The sequence below is a fragment of the Hakea prostrata genome, chromosome 1 (assembly GCF_041222555.1).
Source record: "Hakea prostrata isolate BN-2017 chromosome 1, UWA_Hpros_2, whole genome shotgun sequence".
Taxonomy (NCBI): Eukaryota; Viridiplantae; Streptophyta; class Magnoliopsida; order Proteales; family Proteaceae; genus Hakea; species Hakea prostrata.
Window position 1 is genome coordinate 68,017,040 of NC_142600.1, and position 22,893 is coordinate 68,039,932.

General features: G+C 36.3%; 1 protein-coding gene and 1 pseudogene across 1 annotated transcript; one reads left to right on the forward strand and one right to left on the reverse strand.

The window, feature by feature from the left end:
• Positions 1-3,037: 3,037 nt before the first annotated feature.
• On the reverse strand, positions 3,038-3,890 carry LOC149029545 (14 kDa proline-rich protein DC2.15 pseudogene; annotated as a pseudogene).
• Positions 3,891-14,253: 10,363 nt separating this feature from the next.
• On the forward strand, positions 14,254-17,132 carry LOC149029546 (flavin-containing monooxygenase FMO GS-OX-like 3). The gene is made up of 7 exons (XM_089150989.1): positions 14,254-14,953; positions 15,034-15,104; positions 15,672-15,821; positions 15,894-15,976; positions 16,171-16,306; positions 16,457-16,630; positions 16,772-17,132. The coding sequence occupies exons 1-7, from the start codon at positions 14,368-14,370 to the stop codon at positions 16,973-16,975; spliced, it is 1,404 nt and encodes a 467-aa protein (XP_089007115.1). The 5' UTR covers positions 14,254-14,367; the 3' UTR covers positions 16,976-17,132.
• Positions 17,133-22,893: the final 5,761 nt, after the last annotated feature.

A 22,893-nucleotide genomic window follows, 5' to 3' on the forward strand; every position in this document is an offset into this window, starting at 1 on the left:
GCAGAGGTGATGGCTTTAAGGACTGGTAGTGTGTGGTGGCTATTTATAGGGATTTTGGAGTGTGCTGTTGAAAACTTTTCTAACTGATAAACAGAAGAATTAATATTCTAATATTAATTGATCTACCAGCTCATATAAGATCAATTGATTTAATGGGCGAGGCAACCAAACTTTTGGAGGGTTGTGTGTAGAAGGTATTGACAAATTGCGATTGTCTCGGTTCAAGCAACCCCTATAAAAATTTCCATTGCACCTTATAGCTTTTGTAGGTCACGTAGTGTAACAGCTAACCCCATAAAGGTAGGTATCGATGATTTCTCCGAATGAACCTCAAGAAATCATGAACAAAAACTGTAGGAATTAATCAGAATAACAGAGTTTAACATAGGCTTGTATTTGGCATAATTTTCATTTTTCATTTTTATTTATTTTTCAAAAAATCAGTCTTGAAATCATTTAAGATCAAAATATGAAAATCGTTTGATAACTAATCTGTAAAATAATTTTTTCACTAAAAAAATACATTTAGCATTACCTTTTTGCAAAATATTTTTTTTTTATAAGTTTTCAAATTTCTATTAAAAGTCATCTCCTACCATCAATCATAAGTCATTCATGATAGTGTATCATCACACATACAATTAAGATAAATATTTGTGTTTTGAAACTATATCAACCACAACAAACATCTAGACTAAAACCCCTTATGACAATCAAATTCTAACTACAAATGAAATAGACCACCTATGCTTGCCCAACAAGTGCAGCTGTTTGATGGGGTATTACAAATGCTACAGGGCTTAACCAAAATCAAGTGTTCTATTCAGTGCTTGAAATAAGGCTACAAATTTCCTGTCATTAGTTGAATAATAAGAGTCCCAAGTTTCCTGTTTTGTTGTTTGTGCTAAGAATCTCATTGGTTCATGTTTTGTCGGTGAAATTTCAGCAATTCTTTGATCTCTAACATTGAAGAGCTTCAATCGTTTTGATCCTAACCCCAAAAAAGATATGTTTCGGCTTCTCAATTGTTTAACTATACTTCCTATGATGAATCTAACTTGTATTATGTAATGTGAGAGTACAAGCGCGTATATAAAGAGAAACACAATGAATTACTCAAAGTACCCATAGGATACAGTGTAATGACTAAGAGTCCCTAACACACCCCCTCAAGCTTAACAGATCCACAACTGAAAGCTTGTGACGAAGTAGTAGAAAATGTGCTCGTGGAAGACTCTTAGTAAGAAGATCAACAAACTGATCTATAGTAGACAAGCAACGCACAATCAACTAGATCACACACAAAATGAAAATCAATCTCCACATGCTTAGTACGACCATGGAAGATCTGATTGACTGTCATGTGGGTGGCTCCTATATTGTCACACCATATTTGCGGTCTTGAGGGAAGAAAAACAAGCAACTCACCAAGCAAGGAGCGAAGCCAAACCAACTCAGTGGAAACTGTAGCTATCACTCTATATTTGGCTTCCGTAGAAGACTGAGAAACAATACTTTTCTTCCGTGAACACCATGAGACTAAATGATTGCCAAGAAAAATACAATAGTCTGTGTTGGAATGCCGATCATCAAGGCAATCAACCCAATCCGCATCAGAATAAGCACTAAGAGCAACAGAAGATTTGTTGGAATAAAAAAATCCATAGTAGAAGTACCACGAAGATAACACAAAATCCGTTTAGCAGCGCTCCAGTGAACATCAATGGTTGAGTGCATAAACTGTGCAACCTGATTAACAGTGAAGCCAATATCAAGTTGGGTATTTGAAAAATATTGCAAAGCACCAATAATCTTCCTATATTCCATCCCATCAGGAAGAGTTGTCCCAAGCTCAGTGACAATGCGATACCCAAAGCTATAGGAGTAGAAACAACATTAGCCTTAGTCATATTAGTTTGAGATAACAAATCAATGATGTACTTGTGTTGAATAAGAAACAATCCATCAAAAGTTCTCTTGGCTTCCATCCAAAGAAAATAATGCAAATTACCCACATCTTTAATGGCAAATGCAGTCGATAAGGCTTCCAAGAGAGAACAAATGGCTGCAAAATTATTTCCAATGACAAGAATATCACCAACATATATAAGAAAGTACAACAAATGATTCAAAAATAGCGAGCTATATGTCTTGGAACCAATGAATCCTTAAGAAACTAAAAAGGAAGTGAGCTTATGATACCAAGCTCAAGGTGCTTATTTCAGCCCATAGAGTGATTTTTGAAGATGACAAACATAGCCAAGTTTAGATAAATCCATAAAACCCGAAGGTTCTTCCATATAGACATTTTCAATAACTAAATCTCCATGTAGAAAGGCATTGAAAACATCTAACTGACAAATGGGCCAATTGTTAGCAATAGCAATGGACAAGACCACTCTTATAGTGGTATATTTAACAACTAAACTAAATGTATCACTAAAATCACAACCCGAACATTGATGAAAACCTTTAACAACAAGTCTTGCTTTGTAGTGCTCCACGGTTCCATCCAGATGACACTTGACCCGAGATACCCATTTACAACCTACGACATTATAGTCAAGTTTGGAAGAACAAGTACCATGTTCCATTATAAATCAATGTATTAAACTCTTCATTCATCGTCTTCCGCCATTGAGGAGAAAGAACAACTTTTAAAAAACAAGTTGGAACATATTCATCCTCAACTGTGGCAATAAGATTCAATTTAACCGTGGCCTCCAGATTTAGAACGAGTGACCATTAAATGGCGCTGGGGTTGATGAGTACTAGCTGTTGAATCCAAATGCACAGTTGGATTATTTAAATTGAGACTAGGCTGAAGTGGTGCAGAATTATTATCATGTAGCACTGCAGAACCATCAACATTAACCGGTTCATAAATAGGCTGAGGTGAGCCGATTAGGGAAGTGGACTGATTCGGACCATTGGAATCCTTATCACCAACCCTAACCACAGTACCTGTGGGCCTACAAATAATGCCAGGCCCATTCAGCAGGGGTGGAGAGCTTTCATTAATAGTAGGAATATTACAAATTACATTTGAGCCACCTGAAATTATTTCTGCAACAAACAGAGAAGAAGACGTACAGTGATGGGAAGAGAGCAAGCCATTGTGAAGTATCAAGTGTTCTAGACCCAATCTCTCTATACGGGAACATCACTTCATCATTTAGTTCAATAAGTTGAAATGGATGTTGACAGGACTACCTACAATAATCTGAAGAAAAACCATATATATAAACGAATTGCTTCTCTGTTGTACAAAGTAACTTATTGAGAGGAAATAACTGAACCACACTAACCACAATACATAAGGTGAATTAAGTAGGGAACAAGCAGTTCACTCTTATCATCCTATGTAGCTTCACAGAACACTCACATAATAAGGTAGAAAATATGAAATTGCTTAGTAACTAGCACTGGAATCCAGAGGGGAGCGTCTTTCCACAGGTGTTAAGAAGCAAGCTGAGCGAAACTGGGAGATTGAGGTTAAGACTTAACACATTAGCTTTGATGGCAGTGCACAGGCAGATTGCAGCCTCAAGATCAGCAAGTCCCTGAATGAGAGTGCAGCATGGGGTGTCTGGAGGGGTTCCAATGACAACACCGACAAGGCCGCCGAGCAAATCTAGACAAACCCCAAACTTCAGAGCATCCCTCCGACATTTGCCTTTGGCAGCCGGGGTCGGAGAGGGAGTTGGATTAGGGTTTGGTTTTGGTCTTGGCTTCGGTTTTGGCTTAGGGCTTGGGCAGGTTCCACACGAAGATACGATAACAAAGAAGAGAAGGTTGAGTGAAAGGAAGAGAGCAACAGATGCAGAAGCCTTGGAAGCCATTCTCAGACCTTAATACTGGAAGTAAAGGTAGTACTAGCAGAGTTTTCCTTTGCCTCTGAATGGTGCAAGGATTGGTAACGTGTGTTGGACATTTATAGGCACCAAGAGAGTGAGTTGTCGCTGTTCTTTATATTATTATCATTATCATTATTATCTTTTTTTTTCTCAACTCTTTGTTTGTTGTGGGTTTTTGGTAATACCATTTCACGATGGATTTATAAAATAATGAAGATATTTGGAACAGATGTGCAAGCCAATGGATTTAATGGGAAAAACAAGCAAATTTTAGAGGGTTGTGTAGGTGGCTTTGGCAAGTTGCCATGTTCCACACTTCAGCAATTTTCTGTACTTCCATCACTGCTAATTATTGGAGATGGTTTTCCCTTATCCTTCACAAAGGGTTCAGTTGTTGATCAAGGTCTTCGAACATATTTGAAAGTTGTAATTTTAGGGATTCCCTTTCACTGTTCTTAAGGCAAAATTCATCTAAGATCATAAACTCAGGTACTTCACAACAGGAAATGATTTTGTTAAGAACAAGTGATGCAGCCTACCTTGAAGTCTAACATGACAAACCAATTCAGGTAAAGAGTTCGGTCCGTATTCAAGCTTGATCCAACTCTAACCTAGTTTAGTTTAAGTACAATTCTTGCCCAAGAACTAGTTCAAAAGTTTCCATTTTGACTTAATTATTCTCCATACATTGAAAGCATTGGAGCTTGCATTAAGGAGCATTGGATCCACTATTTCATTGGAGCTTGCATCAATAAGCATTGGAACAAAGTACTTCATTAAAGCTTGCTTCAAAACACTTTGAAACAACACTAGTTATTGAAAATGTTTACTATTTATTATATTTCGAATTTCTAAGATAGCTCTAAGTCTTATGTTAATCTCAACCATTGAAACTCATTTGTAACTAAGGGTTGAGACTTCGTGGTGATTAGATATATTTTCCTCTACTTGTCTATAAAAGGCCATTATGTTGTGTAAATAGAACATATAAAAGTTTGAATGAAACATTGCCTAAGAACATTTCCATTGAACCTTGAAGAGTCCTCCCCTTTCCTTGAAGAGTAGGAGCATTTCCTTATGTATGCATCTTTGAAGAGTTGCATCCAGCAATTTGAAAGAACTCATGCCCTTAGAGCTTTCATTGGAGCTCTGGAAGAGCATTGATTGAAGTTCTACTCATTCTTATCATTTTCTACCGAAAACTCACCCCAAATCTGTCCACTCATATTTTCTCACTTCCAACCTCATTTTGGTCATACTCCAATCCTTATCCGAGAAAACTCAAAACACAAACTCTATAGATCCAGAGTCCTTGAAATATTGGTTTTTGAATCATGTCAATTTAACCTATATTGAAGAAGTCACACTATCTCCCCCCAACGTAAACACTAACAGAAAAGAAAATTCTGCTGTTTCACGGTTGTGATCAGTTTTGGTGTGTGCTAGTCAATCTCCTGATCATATTGTTCCAATGGCTCCACTTGTATCACATCAACAAGATTATCCGTTTTCTCTAGAGTCTAAAGGAACCTATCTTTATTGTGACAAATCAAAGGGGGCAAGCTCCATGAGCATATCAAGGACAAGCCTAAGAGATGAAAGAACTTCTCTCAATGCCAAGAAGGAAAACAACAAAAGCCAGCCAACAATGAATACTATCCGACTTTCTGTGGAGCCACCCACATGGAAGGACCAACATGCCTTGGTGCAAGGTAAGAGGAGAAAAGCTCTTGAAAATGAAAAAAATAAAGACTAGAGGAGAAAATGAGAGGCTTCTAGCACCACAGGGTGAAATTCCCAAGAGGATGACTGAACCTCCAGTCGATCTAGACCCATTCATTGGAAAATCATTACAAAAAAAATATTTTTTTTATCTATAATAATGATTTAGACTCAATTCTGTTTCAAAAGAAACAAAATTACCCGATCAACCAAATATGAAAAACAGTAGCTCATGAATGCTAGCTAGAAAGGTTTCTAATTGGGTTGAGTTCCCTTGAAATGAAGTCTTCTTTTAAGGAAGGGAAGCCCAGAAATCCACCCACATTTTATTAAGAAAAGCTTACATTTTCCGGTATTTACAATCAACTTTCAGGTTGTAATTCTACCAAACGAGGGAAAATTCTACGAATCATTTCAAAAAACCCTCCCCATCTTCCCAACTCCAAACAAAAAACAACTCCAGCACAGCAGGATCAGCCAGGGGAATCTTTCTCAACCATTCTTTGATGAGAAAAGCAGAAGTACACCTTCAAGCTGTGAATGAGTGGAAGACTGAAACCAGATGACTAAAGGCTCACTTAGTGCTTCCTTGTTCGTTAAATTGTCACGATCACAAAAATGTGGGGAAGGAGACAAATTAGTCTATCATTGCCTCGTCGGATCACGAGGAGAAAGAAATTAAAACAATGGATTTTATTACCTCGGTGTGAAACGAAGAACATTATGACTGGAAACTTATAATGTTTATAACAAAATAAACATAATGCATGTGTGTATTGCATTGAGTCTCAATGTACTATATATATGGGATGAATTTTTAGATGGAATGCACAATTATAAGAATAGGGTTTTCTAACCTTCTATACACAAATAAGAACTATACAATAAAATATAGAATATACACAACCAGATGAGGCGTCAAGACAAGATTGCATGAAGCGTTATGATAAGAAATTTCATGCATGGTTTAGGTGTGGGCGCAACTCTAATCAGAATAAATCTATTGGTCTTTGGGAACCATTAGGATTTGGATTGAAAAATTCTAATTGTATGAGAATATAAAATTTCTGATCTCAAATTAGGGTTAGGTTAGCATTAATGACTTCGGTTGAGTCCAACCATTTAGATCCTTCTTCTTCTTATTCAACCTCTTTCTTGTCTATCTTCTTCTTTTCTTCAATAAACAATTTTATATATTGAGGATAATAGTATTTCATATTAAAAAGTGTGGCTTTGCCCTTGACTTCGACCAAATTTGAACTCTTCATTTTCTATCTTTTCATTACCTGCCTTTCATTTCTTCTTATTTTTCTGTTCTCCTTAGCCTGGCCCGAATCATGATAGCATGTTGTGTCCTAGATGGTGGTGTTTTTTGCTGCCCACCATTTAGATTGTACCATTGGGCAATTCACTCATTATGAAATGATAATACTTCTATTTCTATTATCTTGGCCTTCATTGTGCTTTCCTTCATTTAACCATAGATTTATTATATAAATAGCCAAATGTTCATTTCCACTATGAATGATAATTGTATGGTCGATTCGTACAAGTACAAAAAAAGCAATTGGATGATTTATAATTTTCGGTAATATGCATGCGATAGATGCCCAGGCCTAAGTTTAATTTCAATCGTTTGAAATAAACATGTGAAGACTTCATCTACTTAAGTGAAAAGATCAAGACTTGAACCCCAGTTGAGCTGAACCACTCATCCATTAACCCAAATTTGGGATTTCGTAAGGTTATGTGGTTCATGAACGTTCAATTCAGGTTCATCAGTTTCTATATATATCTCTGCAAGAGTCGAACCCACAAACTCTGATTTCATCAGAGTTCACTTCACTTAAAGAGTAAGTATTATATGCGCCTCATCATTTCTACACTCCACATTTAACCTTTCTACCTGGTGCAGATCCAACCATGGAAAACACAAGCAACATGAGCCAAGACACAGCAACTATCACGATCTGTCTGGCCCAGTGTAGCCCTTGATTCCCTTCCTTTCCTCTTGGCTAGGTAAAATTAGGGTCAATTTGACTGGATGAGATTATTTTGATTATAACTCAAAACAAAGCTCTATTGAAACCCTAGATGTGTTGGTTTACAGAGATGAACTGTTCTGATCTGTCTCGATTCTGGTCCATTAGAAGAAGCCAAAATAAAATCATTCGATCCACGGTCACCCTCAGCTAATGTTTCTATCTTCTCACTCTTCTGATTTTTGTTTGTTACTTAGACCTAGAACTTTCACCTTCTACACTTTTCAATAGTAATGAGTGAGACTCACTACCAGAATCATCAATCTAGTTCATTGTGATCCAAGACTTAAACCATGGCTTGTGCGGTAGCCTTCGTTATCAATCACTTCTGGCCATCTTGTGTAATTGTGTGAAAACAAAGCAAGTTGACAACCACTGCATGCCCACTGGGTCAGTAATGTGGGTTAAGCAGCTCATGGGCCCTAACCTACGCCTGCATAGGAAAAACTGGGGGAGGAAGTGGGAGGGAATATTGTGTTTTGTGGTTCCCATGGTGTTGTGGTTAGGGAACAAAGATGTGTGGGATTTCCATATTGCTAGTAAAATAATCAAACAAATGATCTCAATCTGAAGCTACTTTGATATTGAGAGAGGGGGGTTAGGGTTGTAAATGGATAATCAAATCTGCTTCTGAATTCGCATTCTCATCCATTTAACGGTATTCAAATTCGTCCAATTACTAAAAAGATGCGGATATGGTATACCCCTTTCTTCAGATTGTAATTTTACTTTTTTGTCTTAATACAAGCTACCTTTTTCCCAAAAAAAGAATTACTTCTTTGAATTTTTTTTTTATTTTATAATTTTTTTACCTGAGATATGTGACCATTTTTATAGACTTTCTACTAAAATAATTACCAAAATTGCTGAACTCTTAAATTTCAAACCTAGCCTCACAAATAAAATGGCAAAGATATCAATAGCTAGGTAGTTGAAAACTTATATTCAATCTATATACATGGCCATTTATAAGTATATACTTAAGAAAATAATTATCCAATTATCAGAATTCGATTGAATCCATAAAAAAACCGATAGAATATTATTCAAATCCGTCTAAATATAATAAGATACGGATATGGTATTACCACTATCCGATCAGAATTCAATCCGTTTACATCCATAGTGGGGGTTACCAGCCAAAAATAAATGATAGGGTGAAAGAATTAAAGTTGTTTCTTAAGATTTTCCAAGTTTACTATTCTAGGCCCATTACACCTCTAATCCCCTCCCTTCCTCAAGACCATCCTTCTCCTAAGCTATCCCTTTCCTTCAGCCCATCTGAAGCCATTTCCCCAATGCATCCTCCTCTCCGCATCTCCTACCCCCCACTACCCAGCCCATCAAACCCACCCTTCTCTCGGCCAGTCCCATTGAACCTCTGTCGTCATATCTCTCTCCCCTGCATACATAATTTTACACACGAGATTCTCTTATATCTTATAAAGTCTCAACGGCAAGGGTGTGGCTGTACCCATTAGGTTTGCATTGATTAAGATATGTAATTTTGATATACGTTACCATCGAAGGGTTACTCAGTCGGTAATTACTGTCACCTCTTAGTACAGATGTCAGGGATTCGATAATTGCTGTGGTATATATAATAGTCCTCACCCCCTAATATAAAGTGAAGATGCTGGCCTTATTTTGGATGAACATTTAAAAAAAATCTCATCGTATTTAATATCGATCACATATGAAACTTTTACCAAAAATATAGCATTCATTATCTTCACCTACTCAAAGCTTCTTTTATGTTTTTAGTAACAAGCATTTGTTCTAAAACGATTGCTAAATGCATGATAAAAGCAACAAAGATTCCCTGATTCTCACTCTGGAGTACCATACATTTATGATCGATAATGAAAGTAGCCCAAAAATACATTATAAGCCACTTCAAGGGAAAAGACCCTAATTAAGTTATCCCATTAACTGCTACTAGGGTCCTTACAAAGGATGCATAAGGCAAATAAATGTCAAAAGAAATATTGGCCAACCATCTAGCAATGATGTTTAAAGTTTCTTAACTAACCCCTTTCTCCTAACCCAAAACCCATTGCTCTGTTGAGCCATTATTGAGAGAGAGAGAAGCTCAGTCGAATTCTAATGCACTAGTTGGGAAACCACCACTATGCTTTATAACCATAGTTGTAGAAAAGTAAAAAGAGATTAAGAATGAGTGGAAGACAGTTTTAGAAATCAAAACCGACTGGTTCAAACTCAATTTGCCAATCGAAGTGTCTCTCCTTTCATGTAAGGATGACTCGCAACAGCAGTACTTCTTAACCTTTGTAATGTAAGGCCCATCCCTTAGTTCTTGTTTTTTTCTTTTGGTTTGGTGTTTGTGTTTGTGTTTTATTTCAATTATGAATGAAATATTTGAACTTTTGACCAAAAAAAAAACCTTGTAATGGTTTGTAATTGATACTTAGTAGAGTTAACCCACTCTCTAGCGCTACTGGATTAATGAAGATTCCAATTATTGTATGGGAAAGGTATTCGTATCATAATTGGAAAATTAGGTCTTCTATCTCAATTCATCTTTTCAAAAATGATAAAAGCAATTCGTTATTTTTAAAATATTTTAATGCAACAAGTATTGTATAAGTTAATAATAAAAAAAGGCTAAATATCACTTACCTCCCCTCTTAGCTGGACAAATAGCACTTACACCCCCTCTTACTTGGATAATATCACTTATCTCCCCTCTTACCTAACAAATATATCAAACACTTCCCCTCTGTTAACTTTCTCGGTTAAATTTAACTTTTATCGTTAAATATTTTTCTAAAACCACAAACTACCCTTGGCTAAAAATATTTTTTTAGTTTAAACCCTAAATTATTGTAATCACCCTAGTAGTTAAAATACTAAATTATCCTCAATTAAAATAATTGTTAAAAACAAAAATACTATACTTAAAACCCAAATTATCTTTAATTATTAAAACCCCAACATACCTTTTTTTTTTTTTTTTTAATTTTTATCAAAAATGTATGTTGGACTTTTAATATTTAAAGATAATTTGAATTTTAACTATGGTGTTTTGGTTTTTAATAATTATTTTAATTGAAGGTAATTTAGTATTTTAATTGCTAAGGTGATTACTATAATTTAGGGTTTAAACTAAAAAAATATTTTTAGCCAACGGTAATTTGGGGTTTTAAAAAATATTTAACAGTAAAAGTTAAATATAACCGAGAAAGTTAATAGAGGGGAGGTAAGTGATATTTACCCTAAAAAAAAATTAAACAATGTTTAGAGGAAAAAGAAACAAATCAGGAGCCATGTAAATGCATTTTTGGGTAGTTTTCATTTGGACTCCTTAAAGTTTGATTCGAGTTATTTTTAATCCTATAAAAAGAACATTTTACATTTGTCACTTCAGTCATATCCCGAAAAGAAAGACACAGCCATTTTTATGACAAAAAAGCCCTTGTACTTTTTTTTATTTTCTTTCTTCAACAAGTAGCACTTTGAGTTAAAAAATTACTTCAATACCAAATTGTTAATATTTCATATCTTTTTTTCTTCTAGATTTGGGTAAGTTGAGGAAAGAAAATTGAAAGGACACAAAAACATTTTTGTTATAAAAATTACAATGTATCTTTAGTTGGTTTTCTTTTTTCTTTTTAATATATATTTCAAATTGTAGCTTGTGTACATTCAAGGGCAGAGATTCCCCCCCTCCCCTCCCCTCCCCTCCCCCACTTTTTGAAAATTTCCCTTCCTTTCACAATTTTTTGAAAATTGTCCTCTGTGTAAAATATCAAAACTTGGTTTCCCCAATATTTTGAAATTTGCCCTCTGTTTCCTATGTTTTGAAAATTTTCCTTTAACCCTCTTTATATTTGGGAAATATTAGTATTTAACCCTTCAAATAGATAGACCTTTTAATGATAAAGAAAATTAATAGATAAATCATTATATTGTGTACAAATTTAGTTCTTGGCCCCCTTGATCTTAAATCTTAAAGCAAATTGAATTGGCTCCCCAAAATAGAGACTTTAAAACATTGACACCCCACTTTATGTTTGAAAAACACATAGGTCATATTCGGTTAGAATGCTTAGTTATATTATCGCAATGACTTTTCTACCCTTCTCTATCAAATTTATTCTTCAAAAAATTTTATTATCATTTACCCAAAAAAAAAAAAAAGAAAGAAAAGACAATAAGTCTAATTAATTATGCTGTCAAATTCCATTCAATCAAAGAAATCATGATACGGAGTTTTCTATCTAGGGTTTTCGTTTTCTCCCTGCGCACGCATGCACACCTCAATATTTTTGGAGAAGCTGTTACTAGTGAGGGGTAAATAACCCTCAAACATCTTCACTTGTTGCCTCAATATTTTTGGAGAAGCTGTTACTAGTGAGGGGTAAATAACCCTCAAACATCTTCACTTGTTGCTCTCACCAACCATTGTCGCCTACTTTATTGCAAGTTTTTTTTTTATTACTACTTTTTAAAGTTGCTAGTTTTGGATTTAAGTCTTGTGGGTCCCATCCACTACCCCACTTTTCTTATTTTAATTCTTTGTGACATTCTCTAGGTTTCCTTTTTAATTTTCTTTCAAAGAATATTTGAGTATCATGCAATATTCCTGGTCTTCATCAATGTCCATTGAAATTGGTTTTGTTATTTCGGTTGAATGCGCAAGAGTAGGACTAGTTTGTGAGTTTTTTTTTTTCAATTGAACTTCTCTTGAATTCTTCTGGAATGTTAATCCACCGGTTGACAAACAACTTCAATCCATTTTTAAAGTTTTTATTCTGTAATAAATTTGTGTAACCACTTTTACATTGCATTAACCTGTTAGGGTTTTCTTCCGACTACGAAGGTTATTCGATGAAGACATTGTTGGATTTTTATTATTTTTTTTCAAATTTTGGTAAGGATATTTTTGTAATTAAAGAAAAATAAACAATGGGTTAACGGTTTCACTAATAAAATATACTAATTATTTAATGATTTGGGGTGTCTTCGTTTTCAAACATAAAGTGGGATTTCAATGCTTTAAAATCTCCACTTTTTGGTGCCAGTGCAACTTGCTCTAAATCTTGCCTCTGACCCAACTTAGTCAATCCTTTAGAGTCACAGAAAATTATTGTGTCCAACTCAGTTTTTAAGTAAACTTGCTTGATGATTTTAGAATTAATTTATGACTCAAATGGTTCTTACTCAGAGAACCTTTGGGCATAGCTTGGGGGGTTTTATTGGTTCTAGTGAATACGAGGCTTTTATCGATTCATAGGTCTTAACAAGAGAATTCCTATCATTAATAAATATTATAAATAAAAACTACGGTAGTAAATTCGCATTACACAAAGATAAAATTAAAATAGAACAAGAGAAAATTCAAGAAACTTCTAACAATCAACATAAAGACAAATGCCTTGACTTGATATTTTGACATTGATAAGGAAAGAATAACTAAGCTTAAACTAGTCCGGTGTGAGCCCAGTCCGACCAGATTGGAATCAAACTAGTTCGGTTTGAGCTTAGTCCGACCAGCTCGGATCAAGTTGGACCAACCAAGTCAAGGTCAGTCGAATAAGTACAAAGGCTGAATAACAAGGCAAATCTGAATAAGATTATAGCCAAAGAAACAGTATTCAGTCAAGACTCAACTACTCATGTTCGAGTAGGACTCAATGACTAAGATTCAGATTGCAACCTAACTAAGGTTTGAGTCCCACTCAAACTCATACTTAGAAAAACTATAAAAAGGTATGAAAACACAAGAGAAAGGGACGCTGAATAGAACGATCACTATTCGAATTCTTATTGTTCATTACTTTCTTGCCTTCCTTAGTCGGATCCCTAACTAGATCGTCGGAGGTGAAAACTCGACCTCCATAGTCGAGCTCATTCTTGCAGGTTCAACCGGCTAAAGGGACGAATAGGATTGTGTAGCAACAGACATCATCATCACAAACACAAAGAATAATTGCAGGATATCAGGTTTTCCAAAATGTTAGAGTTGACAACTGTAATGATTCACCCAAAAAAAAAATACTGTAACGATTAACCCTAAACAAGTATAGTGTTGATTATCTTATCCCAAAAAAAAAAGGTATGGTGTAGATTTTGTTAACATTATTCAAAACTTACTGTAATATATCTTTATCGGAGAAAAAAAAAGCTTGGTATAATAAATTATAGTAAATAATTCACAGGTTGCAACGAAAAATATTGCTTGACTAGGTGCGACCCTTGTTGGTGGCTTTGTTAGGCTCCACCAACAAATTCTCCATTTATTGCTTGTCTTTTTAATACATAGATTTACTTTGGGCCAAAAAAAAAAAATCCTCTGATATGCATAGCAAATAAAAGACAGAGATTAAATAATTTAATTTTAAAATTTTAAAATCCTCAATAATTTTGTATGATTTCTTAGCTAGCTATTTAAGTATATATCAGCAAAGACTTTGTGCATAATAGAAGATGTTGCGTTTATTTTCTTTTAATGTTTGTCGATTCCAACTCCAACTAAAGGCCAAGACCCCATGGATTCATTTTAAGGCTAAGAATTAAGACACCACAACAACCAGTAATAAAATGTAAAGTTTGTAAAGCAAAGCTTTTCCTTAAACACAAAACCTGTTGCTGATTATAAAGATGGATTATTCTTTAACCAAGAAAAGAAAAAAGAGAGATTATTGTAACTATAAAGCTTATCTGTAGTTTGCATGAGAACAAGTTCACTGCATTTGATGAACAACTGTTCGAGATTTTGAGTGATGGAATCAAGAGGGTTTTCTGCAACTAAAGTGGGTGTTATCGGAGCTGGGCCTTGTGGTCTCATCACTGCTCGGGAGCTTCGAAGAGAAGGTCTTCAGGTGGTGGTGTTTGAGAAGAGTGATCAACTCGGAGGCATGTGGGTTTACGATGAGAGAGGCGAGACCAACTCACTGAGTCAAGCTGAAGCAGAAGGTGTTGAGCTTGAGGTTCACAGCAGCATTTACCGTTCTCTTCGAACCAACGTTCCCAGGCAGCTCATGAGGTTCTTGGATTACCCATTCAAGAAGGAAGGCCATTCAGGAGATCCCAGAACTTATCCTGGACATGAAGAGGTTCTCGCCTATGTCAACGATTTCGCCAAGGAATTTCAACTTGTTGAGTTGATTCGTTTCTGCTCTGAAGTAGTCCGAGTCCACCGTAAGCATGGAAGCCCACATGAATGGATCGTTCAGTATCGTTCCTCTCGTGCTCGGAGCGATACTTTGAACTCGGAACCCAATTCAGAGGAGCTGCTGACAGAGGTGTTTGATGCCATCGTCGTCTGCATCGGCCACAATACGGTGCCCAACTTCGCTCAAATTCGAGGTATCTGCTTCGATAAATAGTCAATCTTCGGTAAATTTTTCTGTTCTCTGATCCATTATGGCTGCTTGCTTCATGGGTAGGCATTGATAAGTGGACTGGAGAGCAAATACATAGCCACAGTTACAGAATTCCAGAACCATTTCGAGATAAGGTTCGTCTGAATATTACCCTTCCAACTATATGATTTTATCTCCACAAAGAAAATCTTTCCTCATGTATAACCCTTCCAATCCCTATTTTCATGTGTTTCTAGTGGATTGTGACTTGTATTCAGAGAATTATTCAAAACGCCCAAAAGAATACAGAGATATACACCAACCCCAATTAATAATCCCAATGGATTCTTCCATCTTGAATGATATTGACTCCCAAATTTGCTTTCATGGTCTTTCTTCTGATTTTACTCTTCATCCAACTTCACAAGAAGGTTCGTTTTATCGGTGAGACTGCAAATACATCTCTGAGATGTTAGCAAATTGCTATGTATTCGTCTACATGTAAGAGAGAATTTTTCAGGTTGTTCGCTTCTCTGCATTTGCTTTGAATGTTAAAGAGAACATTGAACAGAAATCTGTAATAGAATATTTCATGTTTCATTGCGTTTTATCGTGTTCAGTAATTTGCCTTCAGTCAATTCATTCACATTATTATTAACTCGAACATTGTATCTGCTTCAGATAATTTGATAACTAATTTAATCTTTCCTGCTGTTGTTCAGATTGTAGTATTGATTGGAAGTGGACCAAGCGCTCTTGACATTTCGAGAGATATCTCTCAAGTTGCTAAGGAAGTCCATTTAGCATCAAGGTCTCCAAGTGTCAAAATTGGGAAGTTGAATAACTATAATAATATGTGGCAACACTCAATGGTAATTGTTCTGTTAAGAAGATCTTTTAAATGGGAAGGCATCAAGTCACTAAACATGAATCTCATCTTGCAGATAGAATTTGTTTCGGAGGATGGTAAGGTGGCTTTTCAAGATGGATCCTCTGTTTTTGCAGATATCATTTTCCACTGTACTGGGTATTGACCAATCTCTTCTATCCTCAGTTTGTTATTCTTGTTCTTGTTCAATTTATTGTCTTAGAAGTTGAGCCTTAAAAATCTTGATTTTAAGGGGTAGTGAAGCTGATGGGGTTCAAAGAACAACAACATTACTACTTCAACTAAGTGCTTGAATTTTTATTTTTCTTTCCTGACTAGCCAAAGTTTTGCAGGTATAAATACAATCACCCTTTTCTTGAAACAAATGGAATTGTGACTGTAGAGGACAATCGAGTTGGCCCCCTGTACAAACACATTTTTCCGCCTCACTTGGCTCCTTGGCTCTCTTTTGTGGGAATTCCTGCAAAGGTTTGGTTGATTTGATTTGATTGATAGATACAAAGCAATCACTAGTTACAAATATAAACTCCTTAAAAAACCCAGATCAGCTCTGCCGTATTTACTCTTAACTTCTTAAGCTGTTTGGATGATTAATAGCATAAGCTCTCTTGTCACCAGGTTATCCCGTTCATGACTTATGAGATGCAGGCCAAGTGGGTATCACAGGTTTTATCTGGCAAGGTGCTATTACCATCGGAGCAGGAGATGATTAACTCTGTTGAAGAATATTACAGAGATATGGAGGAGAAAGGAAGACCCAAACACTACACCCATCAACTTGATGAGGACAAGGTTTTGTAGCCCGTATATTTTTCTCTGATCCAGATTAAAGTAGTCTGCTGTGTTGGGTGCTTTTCATGGTTTGGATTTTCAAACCCTACTTCTTGTGGAATTCCAATAGCTTACATGACAATCTGTGTTTTTTTATTGTAGTTCGAGTACGTAAACTGGATTGTTGCTCAGTTGGGGTTGCCACCGTTGGAGGACTGGATAGAGCAACTGGACATCGTCTCTCTGAAGAATATCTATTCTGATCACGATGGTTATCGGGATACTTTCGATGGTGACGATTGGATTCAACAATTTCATTCTTCTCGTCAAAACAAAGATTCTGTTGATAATCTGTCTAAATACTGAATGCATGTTGTAGTGACTAAGGACTAATAATGACTAGACAGTATCACTTCAATCTTGCCCCTTGTATGGTAGGTTGTAGAAGTTAGGTAATCTTGATAACTGAATAATTTAACAAACTATCTCTAAATACAAGTGATTGATCCTAGGGTGCTTCTTATTGGTCGTATGATTATTTTCAGATTTATTAAATCTTTTCATTCAGGAATGGCCGAGCCTGGCCCGGTTTTTCGGTAATAGGATATAGCCTTGACAACACAGGCCTCCCTACTCTACCCTCTGCCTCCTTCATCCCCTTTTTTCCAGACTTTGCTTCAAACAGTCATGCGAAACAATTCGAACCGTCGGATCAAAATCTTGGCCGAAATTTTGATCTCGACCATTGATATTCAACGGTCGACCATAATTTTGGATACGAAAGTCCGAAAATCGACATGACGGTCCTACGCCCTTGTGTCCGGATTTCCAGCTTGGTGAGTCTGCACCTTCCCCCTTGGGTTGAGCCTCGCCCAAATCCTTTGCCCTTCCCTGCCCAGGCCCACCTTCACCTCTTCTATCGGGAACCTCTCTCCCCCTTCTTTTTTTACTTTGACCCAGCCCATTCCCCTCTTAACCCTCCCCAGCCCATCTCTCTTTAAGCCCATCAATTCTTCTTCCTGGCCCAGCCCATTACCCCCCCCCCCCAACCACACCACCTCTCTCTCTCTCTCTCTCTCTCTCTCTCTCTCTCTCTCTCTCCTGGCCATCTTTTCCCTCTCCCCCTCAGCCAACCCTCCCTCCCTCCCTCCCCCCTCTATCTCTGGCTCTCTTACCCCCCCTCCCTCCCTTTACTTCATATCTCTCTCCCCTGCTTACATAATTTTACACACAAGATTCTCTTATATCTTATAAAGTCTCAACGGCAATGGTGTGGCTGTACTCATAAGTTTGCATTCATTAAGATAAGTAAATTCTTATATGCATTATCATCGAAGGATTACTCAGTTGGTAATTACTGTCACCTCTTAGTATAGATGTTAGAGATTCTACACTTGTTGTGGTATATATAATAGTCCCCACCTCCTAATATAAAATGATGATGCTTACCTTAACATTTATAAAGAAATCTCATTATGTTTAATATTGATCACATATGAAACTTTTACCAAAAATATAGCATTCATTATCTTCAGTTACTCGAAAACTTCTTTTATGTTTTTGGTAGTGAGTATTTGTTCTAAAAGATTCTAAATGCATGATAAAAAGCAACAAAGATTCCCTGATTCTCACTCTAGAGTGTGGCTTGGCCCAACCACACATTAATGAAAGTAGCCCAAAAACACAAATTCTTAATTGCAATTGCAAGCCACTCCAAGGGAAAAGACCCTAATTAAGTTATCCCATTAACTGCTAACTTAGGGTCCTAACAAAGGACCCATAAGGCAAATAAATGTCAAAGAAAATATTGGCCAACCATCTAGCAATGATGTTTAAAGTTTCTTAACTAACCCCTCTCCTAGAATCCGTTTCATCACCCTCGACAAGGAGCACAGAGTGCTCCTGACGATTTTTCAACCACAAAAATGGTGGGCCCCACGTCTGAAAATATTAAAAATAAAAAAACACTCCCATCACCACCCCTGGCCCCTCCTGCTTTTTGTGGTGGTGCCGTTGGAGACCACTGAGTCGCTGATCCGGATTCTGTCTCCTAACCCAAAACCCATTGCTCTGTGGAGCATTATTAAGAGAATATCCTAGCATTTCCAGGTGAAAGACAGAGAGAAGCTCAGTCGGATTCTAATGCACTAGTTGGAAAACACCAATATGATTTATAACCATACTTGTAGAAAAGTAAATAGAGACTAAGACGATTGAGTGGAAGACAGTTTTATAGAAATCCGAACCGACTGGTTCAAACTCAATTTGCCAATCGAAGTGTCTCCCCCTTCACGTAAGGATGACTCCCAACAGCACTTCAGAACCCTTGTAATGGTTTGTAACTCATACTTAGTAGGGTTAACCCACTCTCTAGCGCTTATGGATTAATGACGAATCCAATATTGAATGCTATCATAATTTGAAAATTAGATCTTGTATTTCAAGTCATCTTTCAAAAAGTAAATTACACTGGCACCCAAAATGGAGACCTTAAAGTACTGCCCCACTTTATGTTTAAAAAATACATAAGTTCTATTATGTTAGAATGGTTAGCTATATTATTCCAAAGACTATTATACCCTTCTCCTTCAGACTTAAACCGAATCAATTTAAATTAATTCATTGCAATTTTATCAGATTTGGATCTGACCCGGTTTAAAAGCTAGATCGGCGATTTTCTTCCCATCCCAACTCTGGATCCGCCATTTTTTTGGGGAATAGCACACGATCCGCCATTAAAACAACAGAAAGTAAACAGGGATTCATGGTTTCAGACTTATTCAACCATTCACACACGAGAAAAAAAAAAAAAAAAAACAAAAGCACTTGTTCAACTATTTTATTTTATTTTATTATATTTTTGCCAACCCCGGTTTTTAAACCGCTGTTCGACCCGCATCGCACACCTAACTGTGGTGGGTGGGTCTCCCAGCGGGGATTTTTTGCATCCACAAGGATTCGATACCGGAACCTTGCTTTAACAGACAAGCTGCTTACCACTTGGACCAACCCCCGTTGGTAACTATTTTATTCCTCTAACTTCATAAGTATTACATCATAATAATTTTTTTTTTTTTTTTATGACAAAGTCGCTTTATATTTAGAGAAATTGGGGATGAGATATTTCATATGCAGCCGGTATTGAACCCACAATCTCTCTACTGAGATGTGAGGTTCTCAACCACTGCTCTATCCTTCCATCCTTCGATTGGCATTACATCATAATAGTTGCAGAAAAAAGAAAAAACCAATGAATCATGAAAGACAGAATAGAGTGAGATCAGATCCACTAAACAAGTTTTGTATATATATATACAAAAGTTGCAGGAAGCACCTCCACGCATGCAGAGAACCTGTAGAATGTGATATCACATCTTGCTGTGACGTTCCGACGACCTGACACTAACCGTATCCACCCCAGCCGGAGACTTTGTCGTCTCTACTACCACGGTCTCTTTAGTTGTGGTTCTGTCACCATCAGCCCACTGAGCCGTTCAGTCTGCTCATCCCGTTTTTGTTCTCCGTGTTTGTTAGTTTCCCCTTGATGGTCTCTGCGTCGCCCCTAATGGAGCTCAATGTGCCTCCTTTCGCAGCATTTCCCCCAGGGGCGGACCCAGGATGAAATATTGGGGGGCCGAAAAACGAAAGCCAGATAACCTTCCCGTTAGAGAAGCAATAATGTTTTTTTGTCACACATATTATGTGGGCCCTTATAAGATTCATTTGAGGTCCCACCTCTAAATAATTTTATTATATTAAAGAATAGACCTACATATATTTGTGGGGTCCACAGATATTTGAAAAAAAAAGGGTAAATTATTGATAATGGTATTTTTTTTTTCGACAAAATATAGGTAAAATTAAAGCAACAATATAGAAAAAAATATATACACATGACTTCAACCTTAAAAAGTTAGATGCAAGTCAATATTTGGTAAGAGATGTAAACCAAATTTTTTTTAGGTAAGAGATGCAAACTAATCACAATTAGTTACCTACTAACTATAGATATTATTTTACCAAAAAAAAAAAACTATAGACATTTTATTCACAATTCAAAATCAAATAACAAAAATTGTAGAAGAAATAAAGAAACATAGAATATAAAATCAAATAAAAAGAATAAAAAAAGGAGAAAAAGAGAAACGATAAATATATTGAGAAAGAGAAAGAATACCTAATTGTGGAGTAGATTTTTTTTTTCAAATTTTCTTAACCCACGCTTATAGAAAGTGAAGAGAATAAATAGAAAGAAAGAAAAGGAAGAGAATAAATAAAAAGAAAAGAGGAGAGAGGAGAGAGGAGAGAGGATATAGAAGAGATAAATAGGGATTGAAGAGTTACTTTCTAATTATGAATGACATTTTGATTTTTGAATACCTAATAAGATGTTTTTTTAAAAATTTCCTTTAACCAGGTTTATAGAAACAGAAGAGAATAAATAGGAAGAAAAGATAAGAGAGAATAGTGGGGAGAATAAATAGGGATTGAGGAATTAGTTTTTAATTAGGAATGACATATATGCCCACTATTTTACCTTTAAAAATTGTTCCCAATATTGGGGGGGCCAAATAGCGACATTTCACATTAAGGGAATTTATATAAAAATTTTAAAAATTCAGGGGGGGCCATGGCCCCTCTCGGCCCCTTCATAGGTCCGCCCCTGATTTCCCCTGCATCAAATCTCAAATTGAACTCCACAAATCAAACATTAACAAACCTCTCGCCCTCCATATCTTTTGTTTCTCCAGCCCTTTGTCGATTTTCATCGTTGTGCTCCTCACCTGTCAATTTCATCCCTTCCATTTTTCTTCTAGCCTCTTCCTCTTTCTCATCCATTTTCTCCTGCAATTTGCAATGAACCCTTTTCAGCAATAATAATTGTCGTTAACATTAATCAACTTAGGCACTACAATTAGCGAACCTTGGTCGCCTCTCCAGTCTCAAGTGCCTTCTGCTTTGTCTCCTTGGCTTTTCTCCCGCCTACGAAGGTTATCCGATTAAGCTTTGATTTTTTATTTCTCCACAGATTTTGGTAAGGATACTTTTGGAATTAAAGAAAAATAAACGGCGGGTTAACGGTTTTACTAACAGAATGGGCTATTGTGTTTAATAAACTGGGGTGTTTATGCTTTTCAAACATAAAGTAGGGTGTCAGTGTTTTAAAGCCTCCATTTTGGGGTGTCAGTGCAATTTGCTCAAAATAAAAATGACATAAACCAAGTTCAACGATCCAAATGAAAACCATTTGGTATTGTTTCAATTGAGCCACCATTTGGTGTCATGTTAATGCATTATAACAAACTATTTAGAAGGATCGAGTTGCATCTAGATCCTAGATCTACACCAAGATACACGGTGCATTCAACTTTCCCTCTCGCATCCCACTTGACATAGGTGCGCTCAAGGTGACCTATGTTAGGTGGACTATGAAAGAGAAAGTTAGGTGCACCATGCACCCAAGAATTGAAAAATTGAGGGTTTTTTATTATTGAAGAACAATGTATATATAATTTTTTTTTTTCAAATTGTAGCATGTGTACATTCATGGGCAGAACTCCCGCCCCGCCCCACCCCCAGACTTTTTGAAAATTTTCCTTTCCTTCACAAGTTTTTGAAAATTCTCCTCTAGCTCTCTTTTCCATGTGCAAAATATCAACACTTGATATCCCCAATATTTTGAAATTTGCCCCATATTTCCCTATGTTTTGAAATTTCCCCTCTAACCTTCTTTCTATTTGTGAAATATTAGTATTTGGCCCTTCAACTAAAGAAACCTTTTAATGATAAAGAAAATTGATAGATAAATCATTATATTGTGAGTGAAAATTTAGTTTTTGGCAAGGTGTGAAATTTCAACAAATTTCGCTAATTCGCACATGGGCGAACTCGGGGAACCTGGCCAAATTTGCCGAGATTTCTCTGGATAAAAAAGTTCATTTCAGCGACATGTGTAACAGAACTGCAGAAGTCAAAAGTCCTCACTCCTCATTGTTCATTAAATATTTAAAAATTGTTGTGGTTACAAATATTCAGATTTCCCGTCAATTAATGAAAATGAATTGAAATATCACTCCTCACACATTTGCATTAATCGACATTACCCAAGGTTCCCTACCCATTAAATATTTAAAATTTGAAAGGTGACAGTGATACGTGAACACAACAAACAAATGGATCAAGTTGCATTAAATGTGTGGAAGAATTTGACCCAAAAAAAAATGTATATGTGGAAGAATGAAAAGTCAATTTTCCGTGAGTGTTTTGATACACATTCAACCGTG

Coding starts and splice junctions, on each gene's coding strand:
- LOC149029546 (XM_089150989.1), top strand. CDS start 14,368: ATGGAATCAAGAGGGTTTTCTGCAACTAAAGTGGGTGTTATCGGAGCT. Junction 15,105..15,671: donor CAGAACCATTTCGAGATAAG/GTTCGTCTGAAT, acceptor GCTGTTGTTCAG/ATTGTAGTATTGATTGGAAG. Junction 16,307..16,456: donor TTGTGGGAATTCCTGCAAAG/GTTTGGTTGATT, acceptor TCTTGTCACCAG/GTTATCCCGTTCATGACTTA.